This window comes from Herpailurus yagouaroundi, unplaced genomic scaffold (assembly GCF_014898765.1).
Source record: "Herpailurus yagouaroundi ecotype Mexico unplaced genomic scaffold, PumYag 163, whole genome shotgun sequence".
Classification (NCBI taxonomy): domain Eukaryota; kingdom Metazoa; phylum Chordata; class Mammalia; order Carnivora; family Felidae; genus Herpailurus; species Herpailurus yagouaroundi.
Genome location: NW_024412404.1, coordinates 41,359,513 through 41,379,079, shown reverse-complemented (window position 1 = coordinate 41,379,079; position 19,567 = coordinate 41,359,513). Strand labels below are relative to the sequence as shown.

The 19,567-nt window shown below is 51.6% G+C and overlaps 1 protein-coding gene across 1 annotated transcript; it reads right to left on the bottom strand.

Moving 5' to 3' along the window:
• On the bottom strand, positions 1-13,744 carry SLC68A1 (solute carrier family 68 member 1). The gene is made up of 9 exons (XM_040486286.1): positions 13,645-13,744; positions 5,795-6,037; positions 5,366-5,448; positions 4,338-4,790; positions 4,063-4,186; positions 3,136-3,232; positions 2,187-2,358; positions 1,920-2,113; positions 1-839 (listed from the first exon to the last, which is right to left on the bottom strand). Exons 2-9 carry the CDS (start codon positions 5,960-5,962, stop codon positions 577-579), a joined length of 1,554 nt encoding a protein of 517 aa, XP_040342220.1. The 5' UTR covers positions 5,963-6,037; positions 13,645-13,744; the 3' UTR covers positions 1-576.
• Between the last annotated feature and the right edge of the window lie 5,823 nt (positions 13,745-19,567).

The following is a 19,567-nucleotide window of genomic DNA, read 5'->3' as shown; positions in this document are numbered from 1 at the left end:
AATGGGAATAGAAATGACTGACTTTAATCAGTCTGCGATAAAATGAGCCTCTTTTAGAGGCCAGGTGGAGGTGGGGAAGCCCTGCGGCAGCTAGGGCACACTCCTTCAGGCACAGCTGAAGCAGACAGCTCAGAGAAACCACTGGAAAGGTGGAGGGAGGGGGAAGTGGGACTCACAGCTTCCCCTGAGTGGGTGAAAGTGGCTTCTGAGACCGCACAAAGCACCGGCCCCAGCCAGGTAGTGGGATAGGCCCCCATGCTGCCCATGCAGCAACCCTGTGTGACCACAGGGCAGCCCCATCCCTTCTTGGTTCTCTTCTTCCTCCAGCCCCAAAGGGGGAAGAGGTCCCTGAGCACATACAGCCCAGCCCGTGCCCAAGCTGGGTCAGACAGCCAAGCAGGAACTTAGACCCCAGTGACGCTCCCGGCTCAGCCTCAGAAACTCCCACTCTGCCATCTGTCCTCCAGGCTGTGCCCCAGTAAAGGCACAGCGGCAGGATGGGGGGCTGGCAAAAGTGGCTCCTGACCAGGGTGGCAGACAGTGTCATCAGCAGGATGGCCTTGCTGTGCCTGCCTGTCACACCATCTTAACCTCCAGGGTTTGGGCCCGTGATAGGTTCTGGCGCTGGGCTTTGACCATGTGCAGGCGTCTCCCGTGCAGCGTGAACTGGGACCAAGTGAACAGCTGCAGCACAGCACAGGTGATGGGCACCAGCACCAACAGGTAGAAGCAGCCCTGGCGGAGCGTCGGGGCCTGCGCCGGGGGCGGGGCCGGGGGCTCTGGCCATGGCTGAGCACTCCCCACAGGGGCCAGCGGGGGCTGCTGGAAGAGATCGTGACCTAGGACAAGAGAGAATGCAGAAAGAACAAGGTCAGCCCTGGTCTCCTCCAAAGTCCACAGCACAGCGCCACATCTCAAACAACACACGTGTACGTCTAAACCATAGCTCAATTCCTCCCCAAACTTGCTTCGCCTCTGCTCTTCCCTTCTCGGTGTCTGGTACCACTGTCTACCCAAAACCTCAGTCTTCCTGGGTTCCTCAGTAAACCTCACCACTCCCCAAAAGCCAATCCTTCACTTCCCCCCAATTCCAAAACACATCCGGTACCGGGACACTTTCTTCCGGCCCCCTTGGCACCGCTTGCTCCAAGCTTCCATCGCCTCGGCCACAGCCTCCCCACAACCCACTCCCCACACAGCAGTCAGGGTGAAGTTGAAAAAACATAGATCAGACCACGTCACTCCCCTGCTTAAAACCGTGGCAAATAGAATCTCTTCACAACGAGAATAAAATCCAAACCCTGCCCTGATTTACAGAGCCCTCTACTTTCCCAGCCTTGTCTCCTAACCATGGTTAGGATGGATACCTTGGGCCTTTGCACTTGCCTCCGCTTCTGTCTGGGATTCACTGAGATCTTTCAAGACCAAATCCTTGCCCTTCAGTCCACATCCTAGGTGTCATCTCAGAGAGGCCTTCCTGGACCACACTAAAGTAGCTTCTCAGTCCCACTGTCCATTGTACCATTGCTTTTACCACTACCTGCTGTTTTCTCATTTGGCTGTTTACTGCCAACCCCATCCCTCCCCCCTGACTAGAATAAAAGTTCCTTGATGGCAAGGCCATTGTTATTTCCCTAGAGGACCTGGAGCAACTCTTGGCAGAGAAAGTATTCAATACACATTTGTTGAATGAATGAATGAACGAACGAACGAACGAACTATTGAAAGACTGGAAGATTGGAGACTCAGTTCCTCTACCCATGTAGGGAGAGGCCGAGGAGGAATGGCCCAGGCACAGCTTCTGTCGACCAGCTGCCATTCTCTCTCCCTTACTGGACCCAGTTTGTCTGCTGGTGTGCCAGGTAAGCTTTGACCCCTGGAGCCTCAAGAGCCCCTGCGCCAGCTCCCAGGGCCCTCACCTGTGTAGAAGCAGAGCAGCCAGGTGCCCAGCAGCGGGGCGAAGGTCTGGCCTGGCTTGGTCACCAGGGCCACCATGCCAAAGAGAAGAGCTGAGGCCGCCTGCTTACGGTGGTTCAACACCAGGTCCTCGTCCACCAGGTCAGTGACCACCAGAGTCAACAGCTTACAGGTGCCCTCAGTGAAAACACGGTTACTGCCAGCGGAGAGAGGGGGCGAGAATGAAGGGGTGGAACAGAGGCGTGGGGGTGAGGGAGGGCAGCGCGTACCTGGCAATGAAGAGGCAGAGCAGGCCGGGGCGGTCAGGGCCAGCCAACAGCATGAGCAGGCTCAGGCCCAGCTTGAGCAGGAAGAGCCCCCGCACCACGGCGTAGACGCCCCAACGCCGGCACAAGGGCAGGAAGTAGAGGTTGTTGAGGTGGGGAGCGACATAGGAGATGCCTGGGCAGAAAGGATGCGGCTTTGTCAGGGGCCACTGCCATAGCTTCCACAATTACCCACATCTTGGGGTGCCCCGGGCGGGGTGGGGGGGGAGGAGGGCTCAGTTATTTGAGCAACCAACTTTGGCTGGGGTCATAATCTCACAGTTCATGGATTTGAGCCCTGTATCGGGCTTTGCACGGACAGCACAGAGCCTACTTTGGATTCTGTCTTCCTTTCTCTCGGCCCCCTCCCCTGCTCGAGTTTTCTCTTTCTCTCAAAAGTAAACATTAAAAAAATTGTTTTTAATTATCCACATCTTAACGATCAGAATCAGAGTTGGCATTGATTGAACACTGACGACGTGCCAGGCTCTGTGCGAAGAGCTTCACATCCTTTTCTTTAATCCCTACAACTCTTTAGGGTAAGTACTATATTATTCCTACTTTACAGGTGACAAATGGAGGCCCCAAGAGTTTAAATAAAACATACCCAAGGCCACACAGCGAATAAGCAGAGTCAAGAAGCACACCCAAGCCCCTCAGCCTGTAATCCTAGCTGTTAAATAGCTACTGCGGGGGGCACCGAGAGCAGCCCTACCCTACTCACATCCGCAACAGGCCCCGCCTCCCCTCCCCCGCAAACAGGGCCGGGTGGCGGCTGGACATGCAACCCCACAGCGGCCTCTGCCCCCTGCCAGCCAGGCCCCAGCGCGGGAGGGAGTTGCGTCTGCAGCTGGGGCAGGGGTCCTGGGGTGCAAGCTTCAGTTCCTCCAGCCTGCACGAGGCGCCCACTCACCCAACAGGAAGGAGCCCGTGGACAGGGAGATGTGGTCCGACAACAGATGCTCCAGGAAGAGGGGGAAGAAGTTGCTGTTGAAGTGGCAGTGAAACACCTGCAAGCCGACAGGGGCAGTGAGGAGGCCGCTGGGCCGCAGGGCTGGGCAGCAAGGGCACCAGCAGGCTCTATCCTCATATCCCTCCACCTGGAGCTCGCCAGAATAAAACCCCAAACCAAATTCCTATTGCTTATCTAGTTTTGCTAAAAGGTAGAAGGAATGATAAGATGGTCCACGGAATGATTAAGATTTTTTTACTCTTTAGTTTCAAATACTTGAGTAAAACAAGCTTGACAGTATAAACACCATCTATGTCTAGGCTGGGCTAGCCTCTGCACTGCATGTGTCTTAGCTATGGCACTTAGTGTTTTAAAAAGACTGTCACAGGGGCGCCTGGGTGGCGCAGTCGGTTAAGCGTCCGACTTCAGCCAGGTCACGATCTCGCGGTCCGTGAGTTCAAGCCCCGCGTCGGGCTCTGGGCCGATGGCTCAGAGCCTGGAGCCTGTTTCCGATTCTGTGTCTCCCTCTCTCTCTGCCCCTCCCCCGTTCATGCTCTGTCTCTCTCTGTCCCAAAAATAATAAATAAACGTTAAAAAAAAAAAAAAGACTGTCACAGAGTTCCCAAAAGGGCACCCCTTTTTCATATCCTCACTGTGCAGGTGAGGACACCCAGGCCTGCCCCGACAGACCTTCCCAAGATCAAACAGGGAGTTAGAAGCTCTGAGGGCGCCGGAATCCAGGCCTCCTAACTACCCGACCTGTGTATCCGCTATCAAATTGCCCAGCAGTCCTCACACGAGGCCCAGAACTGCTTTCCCAGCTTTTGAGGAGCCTGTTCCCTCGAGTGGAGTGCGGCCTACCCGTCGGGCGGGGGCCTGTTCCCATACCTGCACCAGGTCCATGCCCACGAACCACAGGAAGTTCCGGTGGCGTGCCAGCTGCTGGAGGTACTGGCCCAAAGTGATGCTGCCTGCTTCCTTGCAGCCCACAAGCAGCTCCTCTCCACACAGGCTACAGGGCAGAGGGGAGTCACCGATGGCCTAAGGCTGGGCCAGAGCCATCTGCCACCCCAGGCCAGCCACCCATCAGCCAGGGGACTCAGCGTTGAAATCACACTCAGAAGTGTTGGTGGGAACCAGAAGAGCTGGGCCAGGCCACTCACCCGCCATCTATAGCCAGGGCTGGGCACTCCGGCTCCCTACCGGCTGCCTCAACCCGCCTCCTAAGCAGCCGTGTGGCCCCCACAAAGCCCAGCCCAGAGCCAGTGGCCAGTGCCACACAGAAGGTGCGGAAGGAAGAGAAGTCTTCCTTGTTCCAGAAGGCATAGGAGGCAAAGACGGAGAGGGAGCCAGCTGCACTGAAGAGGGAGCAGTAGAAGTTGAGGTGGGTACGGTCATGGGCAGAGAGGGCCAGGTCAGCCAGCAAGGCATGATGGTGCAGGTCCACGAGAGTCAGGAAACCATCATAGAGGCACAGGCACAGCAAGAACTGCAGGCCAGCTGGGGCCCAGGGCACCCAGAATGCCAGGAACGACAATGCCAGCAGCGGCCCGTGCCAGCCCAGGGCCCGCACCCGTGCCAGCACCACGGCCCTGGAGGAGAGCCCGGCACCCGACCTGCCAGAGAGAGGAGGAAAGTTGGGAGATGCTTTTACAAACTTGATAAGCCCCAGTTCCCCCCCTGCCCAGGCCCCAGAGGAAGGACAGAGGCCCAGAGTATGGAACTCACACCAGGGTGGTCCCACTGAGCCCTGAGTCCTCAGCCTCTGATTTAGGAAGCACAACTCTCCAGGGGGTACACTCTCTTGTCTGGTCCCTTGCCAAGCCTGCCAGGGCTGATGGCCAAAGGGTGGTGGGACACCTATTTCTCAGGGTTGGGGGCAGTGGTGGGCCCAAGCAGGATGGGGTAAAGGAATCTGCCAGAAGCAACAGAGAGTGTTTGCTGTACAGCTCCCAGTTCTAAGGACCTGACAAGGCAAGCTGAGGTAAATCTCTTCCCACGTGAGCAAGGCAACAGTTAGTCAAGGCCATTCTCCCACATGGCCAGAGCCTGACTGACCTTGGGAAGGGAGGGGGCCTGGTCAAAAGCTGAAAATGGTTTCCTTTTTCTCTCCCCACCCCAAACACAGACACCCCCTGGGGAGGAGTGGGATGGGACAGGACCCGTTGTGACCCACCCACAGGACACAAACCGGGGCTGGGAGCTGAGGAACTGACGGTCACTCAGCCAACCGAAGAGGGGGTCGTTGAGGCTGTTCCAGAGGAGAAACACCGTCTGTGGGCAGAGAGGAGATGGGGCAGGTGGGCTCCAGGCAACCTCCTCTCCGGAGGTTTCCCCACCCAGCCTGCTCGCCACCCCTCAAGATGAGCACAGCTTTCCTGCCTGCAAACCTCTGCTCAGGTCAGTCCCTCTGCCAAAACCCACTCTACCAGCCACCACCCCCCATCAAACTCCCACCCATCCAGGGTGAATTTATCCAGCTGATAAATGGACATTTATCAAAGCTCCAGCTCCAGCTTTTCTTGCTGAATTGAGGTGGGCAACCTGGCCAGCCCCAAGCTCCAGACTGGGTGGGACCCAGCCTTGCAATCCGCCTGGCTCCCACCCACTGCTGGCCTACCTCTCCAACCCAGAAGGCAGTTTTGTTGATCTTGTACACCGAGACAAAGGTGTCCACATAGTAAAGCAGGAACACGTTGTGCAGGACGGAGATGAAGAGGGCCAGGGAGCCATAGACCACAGCCGTAGGCAGGCCCAGCATCCAAGCCTGGAGCCTGCCCAGCCCCATGGCTGCCAGCTCAGCCTCAGCCCCAGGAGCACGGAGGAGCGCTCACAGCCAAGGGCAGTCTGGCCATTCTTGTCCCTGGGGAAGAAGGAGCCCGTTAGCTGCAGGGATCAGAGCCAGCTCTGTTCCCAACCCCAGACCTCTGAGTCACTTAAAAACTCATTTCCACTGGGAGAAAGTTTGTACATCAAACCAAGCTGGGGAATCATCACTGACATCAATGACTGTACAGCTGAAACAGTGCTGGGCTGGACACCACTGAGAGTAACCCAAGAAGACTGATAAAGTCGTGGGAAAAGAAGTGCTGAGCCAGGTCACACGCTAGGGGAGTGTGCTCAGTATCTTCTTTCATCCACACTATCTTATCACACACACCTTCACAATCTGGATGTGATGACTGTGGGCCTGGGCACACAATGTCCCTGTAACCTCAGGCAAGCTACTTGACCTAAGCCTCAGTTTCCTTTTCTGTAAAAGGGCAAAGGGGATGATCATGTCCACTCTGCAGTGGAGGGTAAGGGTCAAGTGAGGTAACTCACAGAAAGCGTTCAATAATGGATGGTGGTGGTGTCATGATTATCCTTATAAAATCCCGACAATACAAAAATTATAGCACAATTACGATGTTATTGGAAAGCACCCCCAAGCTCAGATATGTTAAGTAATTTGCCCAATGTCAGACAGCAGAAAAGTGGGAGAGTTGACCCCTGACCTGTCTGGTTCCAAACCCTTTTCTGCCACTTGACCTTTCAAATCAGGTTCCTATACACTGTTGGGTAGAACAGAGAAAGTTGCTACGATGTCAGGTTCTGTAGGTATAGAAGAATGATATCATCTGGCAAGAGTCCACACCTACTCATGCACTTTGATTCTGGAAATTCCACTTCAAGGAACTAGGCCCAAAGGAATATGTACAGAGACGTTCATGGCAGCAACAGTAATAAACAGCAAAAAATTGGACACAGCCCAAGATGCAACAAAGAGACTGGTTCAGCAAGGCCAATGCTCTCCAGAAAAGGCAAGCATGTGGGCCACCTTGACACATAGGAGAGAAATTCAAGAACATGTTACATGAAAAGAGAGAATAAAGCACAGTGTGGGTTCCTGTCTTCCAACCAGGCTGACTTGTACACAGAGGCGGGAAGGCAAGACTGGCCATGAGTGGGAAGGAAATAAATCAGATTTTTATTGGAGCAGGACTTCTCAAACTGGAACGTACTTTCAAGTCACCTGGGTACTTCAAAATGTAGATTTTTGACTCAGGAGGTCTGGGGAGGAATCTGAGGTTCTGTATTTCTAAAGGGCACCCAGGTGGCGTTGGGCTACTGGGCCATGACCACACTTTAAGCAGCGAGGCATGAAGTCTGGCTGTCTCTTTTTTTAGATTCAAAGCTGCTGTTCTCTTTTTTTTTTTTTTTTTTTTGAACGTTTATTTATTTTTGGGACAGAGAGAGACAGAGCATGAACGGGGGAGGGGCAGAGAGAGAGGGAGACACAGAATTGGAAACAGGCTCCAGGCTCTGAGCCATCAGCCCAGAGCCTGACGCGGGGCTCGAACTCCCGGACCGCGAGATCGTGACCTGGCTGAAGTCGGACGCCTAACCGACTGCGCCACCCAGGCGCCCCAACTGTTCTCTTTTCAGAATAACCCGTGTGTGTTTGTCTGACCCCCCAAAGGGAAGCTATGAGGACTTCCTTCTAACTCCCTGTTGCTAGTTAAATCAATGTCCCCCCCAAAAGATATGTTCAAGCCCTAACCCCCAGTACCTGTGTGACTTTATTTGGAAACAGGATCTGTGCAGATGTAACCAAGTTGAGATCATAATGAATTCGATGGGCTCTAATCCAGTGATGGGTATCCTTACAAGGAGAGGGAAATTTGGACACAGAGACAGACACACACAGAAAGAAGACGGCCATGTAAAGACAGGTAGAAATTGGAGTGATACAGACACAAGCCAAGGAACGCCAAGGGCAGCAGGCAACCACCAGGAGCTAGGGAAGAAGCAAGGGAGGATTCTTCCCTAGAGCCTCTGGAGGGAGCACAAGCAACCAGAGTTGATTCAGATTGTGAGAGAATAAATTTTAAGCCACCCAGTTTGCAGTAATCGGTTACTGCAGCCCTCTGAAATTTACACATACTCTCAAGGACTATTCCTCTTAGAGCCCTTGTGACCCAAGCCTAAACTCAGGCACATTGATGTGCGCACACACACACATAGCTGAAACTTCTGCTTCCCATCATGGTCGGGCCCTAGAGAGCCAATTTCAGCCCCAGTCCAACAGTAGTGACCCCCAGGACCTGTCCTTGCCCCATGACCCACTATGGCTCCCCCTCCATGTCCACCCTTCCAGAGCCTCTGCAGTCTCCCCGAGTCTCCAAGTCACCCTCTCCTCTGGCCAGGCCTTTGTCCTTGGTGGTACTCCTGCCAGAAGTGGCCTCCCATCTCCCATCCTTCAAGAGACCACACCATATCCAGACTTTCTCCAGCCCCTCACGGATGCCTCCTGCCGAGACTCTCCTGACTGCCCCCACTCCAACCTGTGGGTTTCCAAGAGCAGGGCCTGCTTCTTTGCCCGCCCTCTCCCTCAGAGGGCTGGACTCCACCACTCTCTGGTAGAGAAACAGGCCCTGAGGGGAGAATAAGTAAGGAATCCCAGAGGGATCTCTCAGGCTCATGGAAAATGAGGGCAGTTCATTCAAGAGATCCAACCTGGCGCCCGTCTTTGCCTAGTGGTGGGGAATGAGGGAAGGAAAAGCAGATGGAACAACCTAAAACCAGCCACGTCTGTGAGAATGTCTCCTGAGCTACAGTGATCCTACTTTGGCATCAAAGCCGGAAGATGGCCACGTAGCCTCTCTCTGGGGCTCTTGAGCCCCTGAAGAAACATTTGTTAGGAAATATTTTCCCCCCGCAGTTTTATTGAGGTATAATTGATACACAGTGATCTGCATATATTCAAAGTGTGCAGTGTGATCAGTTTAAACTGTTTACACCTGTGAAACCACTGCCACAATTGACATCATGAACATATCCATCACCCTAAAAGTCTCCCTGGCACTTTCTAAGGAACATAGCAGAAAGAAAACACAGTTGAGGGTCTTGTAAGTCCTGACTCTACCATTTACTACCTGTGTGACATGGAGCGATTTGCTTAACCTCTCTCTGACTTTCTTCATGTCCAATGTGGGGCCGACTGTTGTTAGCAGTCTAGGGGAAATTATTCTAAAGCCCTTAGCACATAAGTGTGGTGAACACTCAAACTTCAGACATTACTGCTATTGAGCCTCTCAGACCTTCCAAACCCACCACACAAGGATGGGGTGAGTGTTTAAGTAGGCTTCACGCCCAGCGCGGAGCCCAACGAAGGGCTTGAACTTCCGACCCTGAGATCAAGCCCTGAGCTGAGATCAAGAGTCAGACGCTCAACCAACTGGGCCACCCAGGTGCCCCAATGATGGGCTATTAATCTAAAGGTGCTTTGGGGCTGTGAAGCACAACTTACACCTCTGTTGCTATCCTTAACCCAGGTCACTTTCTCTGATTCCCCAGGGCCTTTCAGAACCCCTTGCCCCCACACACACCCCACCCCACCTCACCTCACCTCCAAAGCCTTTGTCCAAAGGGAGTGAAGGCTCCCAGGCCCCTACCCAGATGTCCAGTGTCCTGCCCTGGTTGCTAGAAGGTAACCCTTGCAGGCAAGTCCCCAGCCTCCACCAGCTGGCTTCCTGCTGAAATGGCAGAAGAAAACCTCAGAGGGGGTTGAAGTGGGAGGGAAGGGTGTGACTTTTGCCATCAGAAGAGGCGGAGTTTAAATCCCAAATGCACTTCCTACTAAGAATGTAACCTCAGGCAAGTCACTTAACCTGTCTGAGCCTAGGTTTCCTCATGTGTAGGATGTGAATAATAATACCCATCCTTTTTTTTTTTTAAACATTTTTTTCATTTTTGAGAGAGACAGAGACAGAGCACGAGCAGGGGAGGGGCCGAGAGAGAGGGAGACACAGAATCCGAAGCAGGCCCCAGGCTCTGAGCTGTCAGCACAGAGCCTGACGTGGGGCTCCAACCCACGAACCGTGAGATCATGACCTGAGCTGAAGTCAGACACTAAACCAACTGAGCCACCCAAGTGCCCCATAATACCCATCCTTTAAAGGAATGCAGGAAGGATTAAACTAATGTCCAGAAGCCCAGAGCACTAGTTACATGGAAGATGTTTAGAAACTGGCTTTTTCTTGGGCTCACTCATAAAAGATCGGAGTAGGAGCAGGGGAATATCCTGGTAATCCAGTCCCTTCTCATGGTAAGGCAATTTGAGAGAAAAGACAGGGCACACAAGGGTAAATCAAAAGAGAGAATCTAGGGGCACCTGGGTGGCTCAGTGGGTTAAGTGCCCGAATCGAGTTCGGGTCAGGTTATGATCTCATGGTTCGTAAGGTAGAGCCCCTTGTCCTGCTGGGATTCATTCTCTCATTCTCTCTCTCTCTCAAAATAAATAAACTAAAAAAAAAAAAAAAAAGGTTAAGAAAAAGAGAGTCCACAAGTAGCAGGAATGCACGCAAAATTCAGGAGTGCCAGACACAAACCCACGCCACAGGCCAAAGCCGGAGGCAAAACAACCTGTCCAGATAAGCTTCTGCCTGGAAGAGGAGCTGGGGAAGGAGTGTCCAGGGTCCCTCCAGCAGTTTCTCTTCCGGATTCTGCTCCTCCCCCAGGAAACACCTTCTCCTACTCACCCTTCCCACCCTCAATACGCCCCAGCAGAGAACAAGAGCTCAGCCTCTCCAGGGGAGGAACAGCTTGGAACCCACACCAGCTCAGGTGCATAACCCAGGGGAAATATCCTGTAACCAACTCCACCCCTACCTTGGCACCTGGCAGGAGAGCCTGTTGGAGGCCCCCAGAGCCTACCCCCTCCCCCCACCCCCTGCTGGTATAGTGCCAGTTATGTGGCTTTGAGCCAGCCTCTTCTTCTCCCTAGGCCCAGTCTCCTTATCTATAAAGTGGGATGATAATGCCAGCCTCTCGGATTGCTGAGGGGCTGAAATGCAAAAACGCACCAAGCACAGAACCTGGCACATACAAGTTCCTCAATAAATAGTAGCTACTGTTACTCTTTTTCATATCTCTGCTGTCTGGTTTCTTGGTCTTTCTAGCACCCAGCACTGATGCCTCTTGCTGCCATCCCTCAAATTCTCTTTTAAATGCCACCTCCGCACCTTTGTTCATGCTGTTGCTTCCACCTAAAATACCCAAGATGTAACTACATATCATTGCTCAGGCATCTGGGTATGCCTGGCTTTTACATCCATCATCAAGAATCCTTACAACTCTTGTTACGATTCCCATCTCCTAAGTGAAGAAACCAAGGCTCTGAAGGTTAAATAACTGGCCCCAAATCACAAAGCTATTAGGTGCTGGAGCAAAGATTCACAACAGGTGTTTTTGACTAGAAAATCTCAGCATTTCTCAAGTCACTGTGCCCAACTCCACCACCATCTTATGAAACTCTGCTGATTCAAGGCCTAGTTCAGTGGCATGGCCTTCCTGAGTACACCTACTCACGTGTTCTCTCCCTGTTCAGGTCCCTTGGCTTCTTCATCAGGATCCAAATACCTCCTGTCCCCTCCTCCAGTACCTAAGCTCCTTAAGAGCAGGGCCAGGGGCGCCTGGGTGGCGCAGTCGGTTAAGCGTCCGACTTCAGCCAGGTCACGATCTCGCGGTGCGTGAGTTCGAGCCCCGCGTCAGGCTCTGGGCTGATGGCTCAGAGCCTGGAGCCTGTTTCCGATTCTGTGTCTCCCTCTCTCTCTGCCCTTCCCCCGTTCATGCTCTGTCTCTCTCTGTCCCAAAAATAAATAAACGTTGAAAAAAAAAAATTTAAAAAAAAAAAAAAAAAAAAAAGAGCAGGGCCAGGTCAGACCCGTTTTCTACTCCCTGCCCCCACCAGGCTTCTTCACCACACAGCAGGTACTCAATTAATACCTGCTAGGTCAATTTGCCCCAAACAGGCCGATATGGGCATCCCCAGCACTAGGGAAGAGTAGCAGCCATAGGAGTACCACTCCCAAATCCCACTGTACCCCTCAGCTCTGCCTGGCTGTGGGAGTCAGAAAAAGGCAACCCGGGGAGCTGTGATGTACCCTGCTGAATAAAACATGTACAGCAAGGCAACTGGTGCACAAAGAGGAATAGTGATAACAAAAAGTAACATTTATTCATCTCGTACCATGTGTTAAGAAAGCAGATACAATATGGAAAGGGAGCTCAGAGCAAGCAGGCAGAAGAAAGACACCAGATCAGGAAGGATTTTGCAGACTACACACAAGATTCTATCCTGAGGACAATGGGGTGGGGGACACGGGGGGCGGGGGGTGAGGTGACAGAACCAGATCCGTTTGGAAGGAATCCCATAGCATAAAAACTCTCTCCTCTTGACCCATCGGGCCTCTGGAAGAGAAAGAACTAGAAAGGACGGAAATCGTAGCATCTCCCTGATTTCTGAAACTTTATCAGGCCTATAGTGGGTAGGGGGTTGGTGGATTTTGTGGAGGAAACCAAGAATGCCAGACTGGGACCCTAGAGTGAGGGGCGTGGGGAGGATGGGTGTTGATTCCCTCCAAAAGGCCTACTGACTGTAGGCAAAGCAGTTTAATGCAGAGGGAAAAGGCCACTGACAAGCATAGTTTAGAGTTAGGAGCCCTGAGTCAAGTTTGAACATTACCACTACTAACTACCTGAGTTTATTCCTACATCTGTGAAGCAGGAGAAAACAATCCCATTCTCTACCTGTCCTCGGGGGTATCAAATGAAATTGAAAGGTGTAACTCCCTGTGCAAATATTAGGTGTCCTTTTCTCAACAAGCAGCTGACCTCTGAATTATCTGCTGCATTTTCTGTTTCACAACCACCTTGCCTCCTTGCCCAGTCTCCTCAGAGCAGGGTCCAGGCCTGGCAGGAGGACCTCCCCTGGGGGTGGGGGGGACACCCTCCATTCCAAATACTCATGGGCCTATTCTCCTCACGCTGGAAATGAACTTTCTACTTACTGGGGGAGGGACCTTCCTCCTCTCCCTCCCCAACAGGTAACTACAGCAGCACTGGATGGTCAGCGACTTCACCCTAGGACCACCTGTCCCCACCAAGCCACTGAGCAGTCTGGGGCTAACCCAGAAGCTCTTTACTCAATAGCTGGCATGCTGCCGCTGAAACATGTGGTTCTCCAGCCCGTCTGTACATTAAAATCACCTGAGGAGCTGCTTAATATCGAGGTCCAGGCCTCACTCCTGACCAATCTAATCGGAATTTCCAGGGATGGGGCCCAGCATCAGTGTTCTTTTAAAGCTCCCCAAGTGGTTCTACTATGGAAGCAAGGTTAAGGGCCATTATGTTAATGAAATGGATCCCAAGCCTGATGCATCCCGCGACCTCAGCTCCCCCCCGCCCCGGGGGGCCCTTCTGCAAAGATGCCACCCTCACCCCTTGAGCCCAAGCTTCTCCCACCCTGACCCGGGACTCTCCCATCCCACAACCTCATCACTTCAGGGACCCCCCCCCGCAGACAGCTCCCAGGACTCCCAGAGCAGAGAGCATTCCTGTCCCCCTCGGGTCCGTTCTTTGTGTGTAACCGGCCCCCAGTCCGGCCCGCTCCTGCCCCCGCGCCCGGGCCACGGGAGAGCCCCTCACCGCAATCGTGGCAGGCGAAGCCTAATCCTGCGGCTGCCTGGAGCCAGGTGCGAGCCAGTGCGCCTGCGCATTGCCCGCCGGAGGCTTCCCCAGCCTCTCCCTCCGCCCCCGCCCGGCGATTGGCTCCGTGCGGCTCCCGGGACCGCGCCCCGGCAGGTGCCCGCGCCCGAGGCTGCCGCCGCCATATTTGTCACGGGCGCTTACCCTTAGGGACCGAAAAGAAAACGTGGACGCTGGCAAGAAGAGCAGTTGGCCTGGGTTCCTGACGCTTCACCCCTTCTCTTTCAACTCTGTGAAAGCTTAAAGCCAATTTCAGTTCAAATCAATAAGGCTTTTCTGAGCGCTCCCCCTTCTCTCCCCCGTCCTTCCTTAGTATTAATTCACAGAATGGAGAGCACAGAACCTTCCTACAGGCCTTGTGATCTGCCTAGATGCACAGCTAGGCAGGTGAAGAGATGGCAGTGGCACGACCTGGGACTTCCTGACGCTGGATTGTGAGCCCCTCAGGAGTAGACGGTCCCAGCTTAATGTATGGGCACCGGGGCTCAGGCCACAGATGCCAGGCCCGGAGAGAGCAACCTTACAGCCCAACTATTTCGTATTAAAAATAGTAATGATAAGGGCGCCTGGGTTGCTCAGTTGGTTGGGTTCCACTCTTGATTTCGGCTCTGGTCATGGTCTCCTTGTTCGTGGCCCCAGGACAGGCTCTGCGCTCCACAGCGTGGAGCCTGCTTGAGATGCTCTCTCCCTCCCTCTGTCTCTGTTCCTGCCTTACTTGTGCTTTCTCTCGTTCGGTCTCAAAATAAATAAACTTAAAAAAAATTTTTTTTGATAGTAATGATAAAATATAAGGTGTACTGAGCTCTCACTATGTACCCTGTACTGTGTTAAGCCCTCTACATGCATTATGTTGTTGAGTCCTCACATCCCTGGCAGATAGGTGATATATTCCCACTTGACAGATGAGGAAATAGGTTTAGAGAGATTCAGTGACTTTCATACAAGCAAGAGGCCCAGACCAACTGGAACCCAGCTCTCCTGACTCTCAGAACATGAGTCTTTCCTCTTCCTACCACTGCCCAGGCCCTAAAGTCAAGTTTTGTTTTGCTCAGTCCAGTCTGGTGAGGATGTCTCATGTCTTCTCCCAATAAACCTATAAGCCTCATTAGGTTTCCAGGCAATCAAACAGCACACACTTCAGACCTACTGTTTTTCCAATGGAGCAATGCGCCTGGCCTTTAGCTTCTGGGGGACCTGGGGCTCAGTCCCCTAGCTCCATTTCTTTGTTAAGGGACCCACCTTTTGTGAGCCTCTGTTTTATGCCTTGTAGGGATTTTGTAGGCATTAAATGTGAAGTGGGAGTGTTAGTGTTTTGCAGGTTTTTGGCTTGTCAACAGCCTTGATGGTTGTCAACAGGAAAATCGTCCAATTCCTCCTGCCTGACAACCTGGCAAAGGGCCCACAACAAAAGAGCCCTGGAGTGCAGGGATTAGAGTCTGTCCAACCAGTTCCTGTGGAGCCCCAGGGGTCCCATGAACTTTGCTCCCAGCATCCACCTCTCACCAATCTCTCATTTCCCTCCTCCCCAATCCTGCCCCTTCAAACCTCCTATCTATTCCCTAAGCCACACAAATCATCTCTCCAAGCAATTTCTGGAACCCATTCTGTTCCAGAAAGCCCTCATGAGCAAAAGGAAGGTGACCATTATTCCCCCATCCCAAACCCATACCCCCATCTGTGCTTTCCTGGCTGAGAATACAAGGCAGCATTCAGCATGGTGTCTGGAACACTAGAGCCTCCGTAAATTGACCAAAGGAGTTCCCTTTTCTATCTCAGACCAGCATGTGTCTTTGTTGCAAAGCAACCCTGACTCTTCACTTAGCCCTCCCTGGGTGTCCAGTGGGGAAACAGGGGACCGAGAAGGGCTGCCAAGGGGCCAGAACTTAATGTGACCCAATACGAAAATCTTTGGCCCTCGTGTTGCACTTAACGTCCCACAGTTACACTGAGGTTTCTCATCCCTCTGATTTTATAGACAATGCAACCAGTTACCCTCTTGTGTCAGCACTGGGACTGGATCTTGTAATTATCTCTGATTTCCCTTCCTGGTTGCCAACCGGATCTAACTGGGAGGTGACATAGGGATGCAACTAGGGAGTCACAGCATCTCCCTGAATTCTTGAGTCATATCAGAGTCCTTGAATTGTGGGACAAATAGATACATAAACACTCTCCTTGAAATTCTGTCCTCCCTTGGCTTCTGACCTCTCTGATCTACGGTCCATCATGTTCTCTCCCTATCTCTCTTCCTCAGTCCCCTTCCCTGGGTCACTTTTCCCCCGAGGCTTTCTAAAAGTGGAGGGCAGATCCTCAAGTTTCCATTTTCAAAACTCTTTTCATTTATTCTCTCTGACTTGCCAGGCCAGGGTAAAAGGGACTTCAAAAACAAGATTGCTGCCTTCAAAAGGCAGCAAAAGTGGAACCCAACAAATTGGCAGCCATGACGACAAAGTGAGGTGTGGGCCAGGAAGCAGCTGTTCCGGTCCTTCAACTACTATTTTTCCCTCCATGACTACCCCACCTCCCATCTCCAGCCCGAATACAAAACTGCTGACAGGACAGCTCCCCAAATGAACCACCTGACTGCATCATCGCCTTAACTTCCAATCACCCACTAGGTTTTTTTTTTTTTTTTTTTTTTTGGTTGTTGTTTTGTTCTTGTTTTTATCTCCTGGCTTGCCTAGATTATTCTCCCAGACAACCAAGCCAAAAACATGTGCATCCACCCCTATTCTACCCTTTCCACCCAGGCAACTATATGGGATCAACTCTAGGTGAATCTCCTCCCCTCTCTTTTCCAACCCGTTCTCCTGTTTTGGGTGTCAGTTTTCCTGGGCTAGTGTGAGAACCTCCTCCGCAACTGGCTTCCAGCCTCTCTCACCAAACCATCCTCTACTTTGCCCACAAGACAGCCTCTGAGCATGCGTTTCACTGATCAAAAACCTCTCAGGGCGCTGTATTTTCAAATTTTTCATAAAATACTGGGGAAAACACTCAGGGTGTATTGCTGATGCAAGCATCAGAAGACTCCACTCCACAGTGTGAGAACCCAAACTTTTACTTCTCTAAGGACTTAGGTGACGGTGCTTTGTAATTAAAAATAAAAGCCTATTTCATTATGTCTTCTGTAATTAAATTTATATAAAGGAAACACAACTGGCTATGTGGGGAAAGAAAAAATAAGACTCCACTCAAACCAGATTAAGCAAGAAAGGAATTTATTGGGGAGGGGGGGGCATAAGGAGGAGGCATTGGATGAAGGTAGTCCAAGGTACAAAATCCAGTTAAATACTAGGGATGTAGTGCACAACACGATTATAATGAACACTGCTGTTACGCCGTATGGTATATATTTGAAAATTGTTAAGAGAGTAGATCCTAAGAGTTCTCATCACATGGAAAAAGATGTTTTCTTCTCTATAAAATTGATGGATATTAACTAAACTTCATGTGGTAACCATTTCACAATATATATGTTTAACCTTTATGCTGTACACCTTAAACCTATACAGTGGGGTATGTAAATTATATCTCAATAAAACTAAATGGGAAATAAAGAATTTATTGGTTCATGTAACTTGATTTTTTTTTAATTTTTTTAAATGTTTATTTATTATTGAGAGACAGAGGCAGAGAGTGAGCAGGGGAGGGGCAGAGAGAGAGGGAGACACAGAATCTGAAGCAGGCTCCAGGCTCTGAGCTGTCAGCACAGAGCTCGACGTGGGGCTCAAACTCACAAACTGTGAGATCATGACCTGAGCTGAAGTCGGACGCTTAACCAACTGAGCCACCCAGGTGCCCCGGTTCATGTAACTTTAAAGTCCAGGGTTCAAATGATGACATCAGGACTGAATTTCTCTGTCCCTTGGTTCCACTTCTGTGGCGCCATGCTCAGTTTTTACCTCTCCACCCAGACTGCATACTTTCAGATTTCCATCCAGGGGAAAGAGAGCACTTCCCTCCACCCCAAGACAACAAAGTCCTGGGCCTGGCTCCCACTGACCCAAACTGAGTCACTTGGCTACTCTAAACCAATCCCTAGGGCCAGAGGGATGGCAGGTGCAATTGATCTTGCCATAAATCATCCCTAACTTTAAGGACAGAATAGAGCCAACTCCCCCCAGAGCCACTTTACTGCATAGATTATGGCACCGAACCCCAAAAACCTAGGAGCGGTTACTGGAGTCAGGGTGAATGAATGTTGAGAAACTCCGTTTGGTCCTTATTTTTCACATTTTGCCTGAACCACCTCCAGACCAGCAGAGGTCTTCAGCAAGCGTGTAGGGACGAATTGTTAAACCACAGGCTTCTCACCCTCCCAAACTCCAACTTGGGCTTGGTCTCACACTTTCCTCACTTCCCACCCAGGTGTGACCAAATCCCCATGTGGGAGCAGGTGGAGAAAGGAGCTAGTCCCATAGGTCCCATCATTGAGCTCCAGGCTGGGGTGAGGTCAGTCTATAGGTAGTGTTGGACATTCCTCAAGCACTGAGATTTGGAGAGGGCAAAGCTGTAAATAGGAATGGGGAGGGATATTAATTTCCTATTGACACTGTAACAAATTACTAAAAACTTAGTGGTTTAAAACAATACAAATTTGTTATCTTACAGTTCTGGAGGTTAGAAGTCTGCCTCATTAACTAAAACCAAGGTGTTGGCAGAACTGTGTTCCTTTCTGGAGGCTCTAGGGAAGAATCCATTTCCTTGCCTTTTCGAGTTTCCAAAGGTCAAAAGCTCACGACCCTCTTCTATCTTCAAAGCTAGCAACAGCTGGTTCACCCTCGTCACTCTGACTCTTCTGCCTCCCTCTTCCACATTTAAGGACCCCTGTGATTATATTAGATCCACCTGGATAATCCAGGATAATCTCATTTTAAGGACAGCTAATTAACTTAATACCATCTGCAACCGTAATTCCCCCTTGCCATGTAACATAACATATTCACAGGTTTGCAGGGATTAGGCTGTGGACATAGTGGTGGGAGGCCTCTCCCAGCAAAGGCCACTGTGTTCTGAGACCAGTTCTTAGAGTGCACGGAAGGTAAGGCTCCCTTCTTGGAGCTCTGGGATAGGAAGTGTTAGGTAGATAGTCCAGCCCGGTCCCAACAGCTGTCCTCACTAGGCCAATGGCCCAAGTTAAGACTTGAGAAAGCAGCTCACTCAGGAATATAAAAGTGTGACATCACCAAGGTGAGTGTAGAATTTCCCAGAGGGCAGCTGATCTTTGAGGGATGCTGAGAACTTAGAGGAGAACCTGTAGGGGTTACTGTTGATGCTGCTTGAGTCAACAGAAGAGGAAGAAGGAAAGTATGATGGCCTCACAGCCCACCATCTGGGAGAGGGTATCAGTTTTTAACCATCCAGCAACTACCATCCACCTCACTGGAGAAGAGAGAGGTGGAGGGCTGTGGCTTGCAGCCAGAGGAGCCTGGAGCTTAGAGGGGGTTTCACGCTGCCTGGATGAAACAGTCTGGTTTCACCCAAGCAGCTTCTGGGCTTTGGCCTTAGTTGGACTGGGTTCAAATCCCACTCTATTTAGATGGTGTGAACCTTGGAAGGGTTCTCACCTTCTCTGAGCCTCTAGTTCCTTATCTATTAAACGAAAATGGCATCACCATGCTCTTCACATGGCTATTAAGAATTAGTTCTTGGTGGGGGGGGGGGGAGGGGGCGCGTGGGTTGTTCAGTCAGTTAAGGGTCTGACTCTTGGTATCAGCTCAGGTCTCACTCATGGTCTAGCTGATGAGATTGAGCCCTGCGTCGGACTCTGTGCTGACAGCACAGAGCCTGGTTGGGATTCTCTCCCCCTCTCGCTGCCCCTCCCCACCTCAAAATAAACTTAAAAAATTAAATAATTCTTATG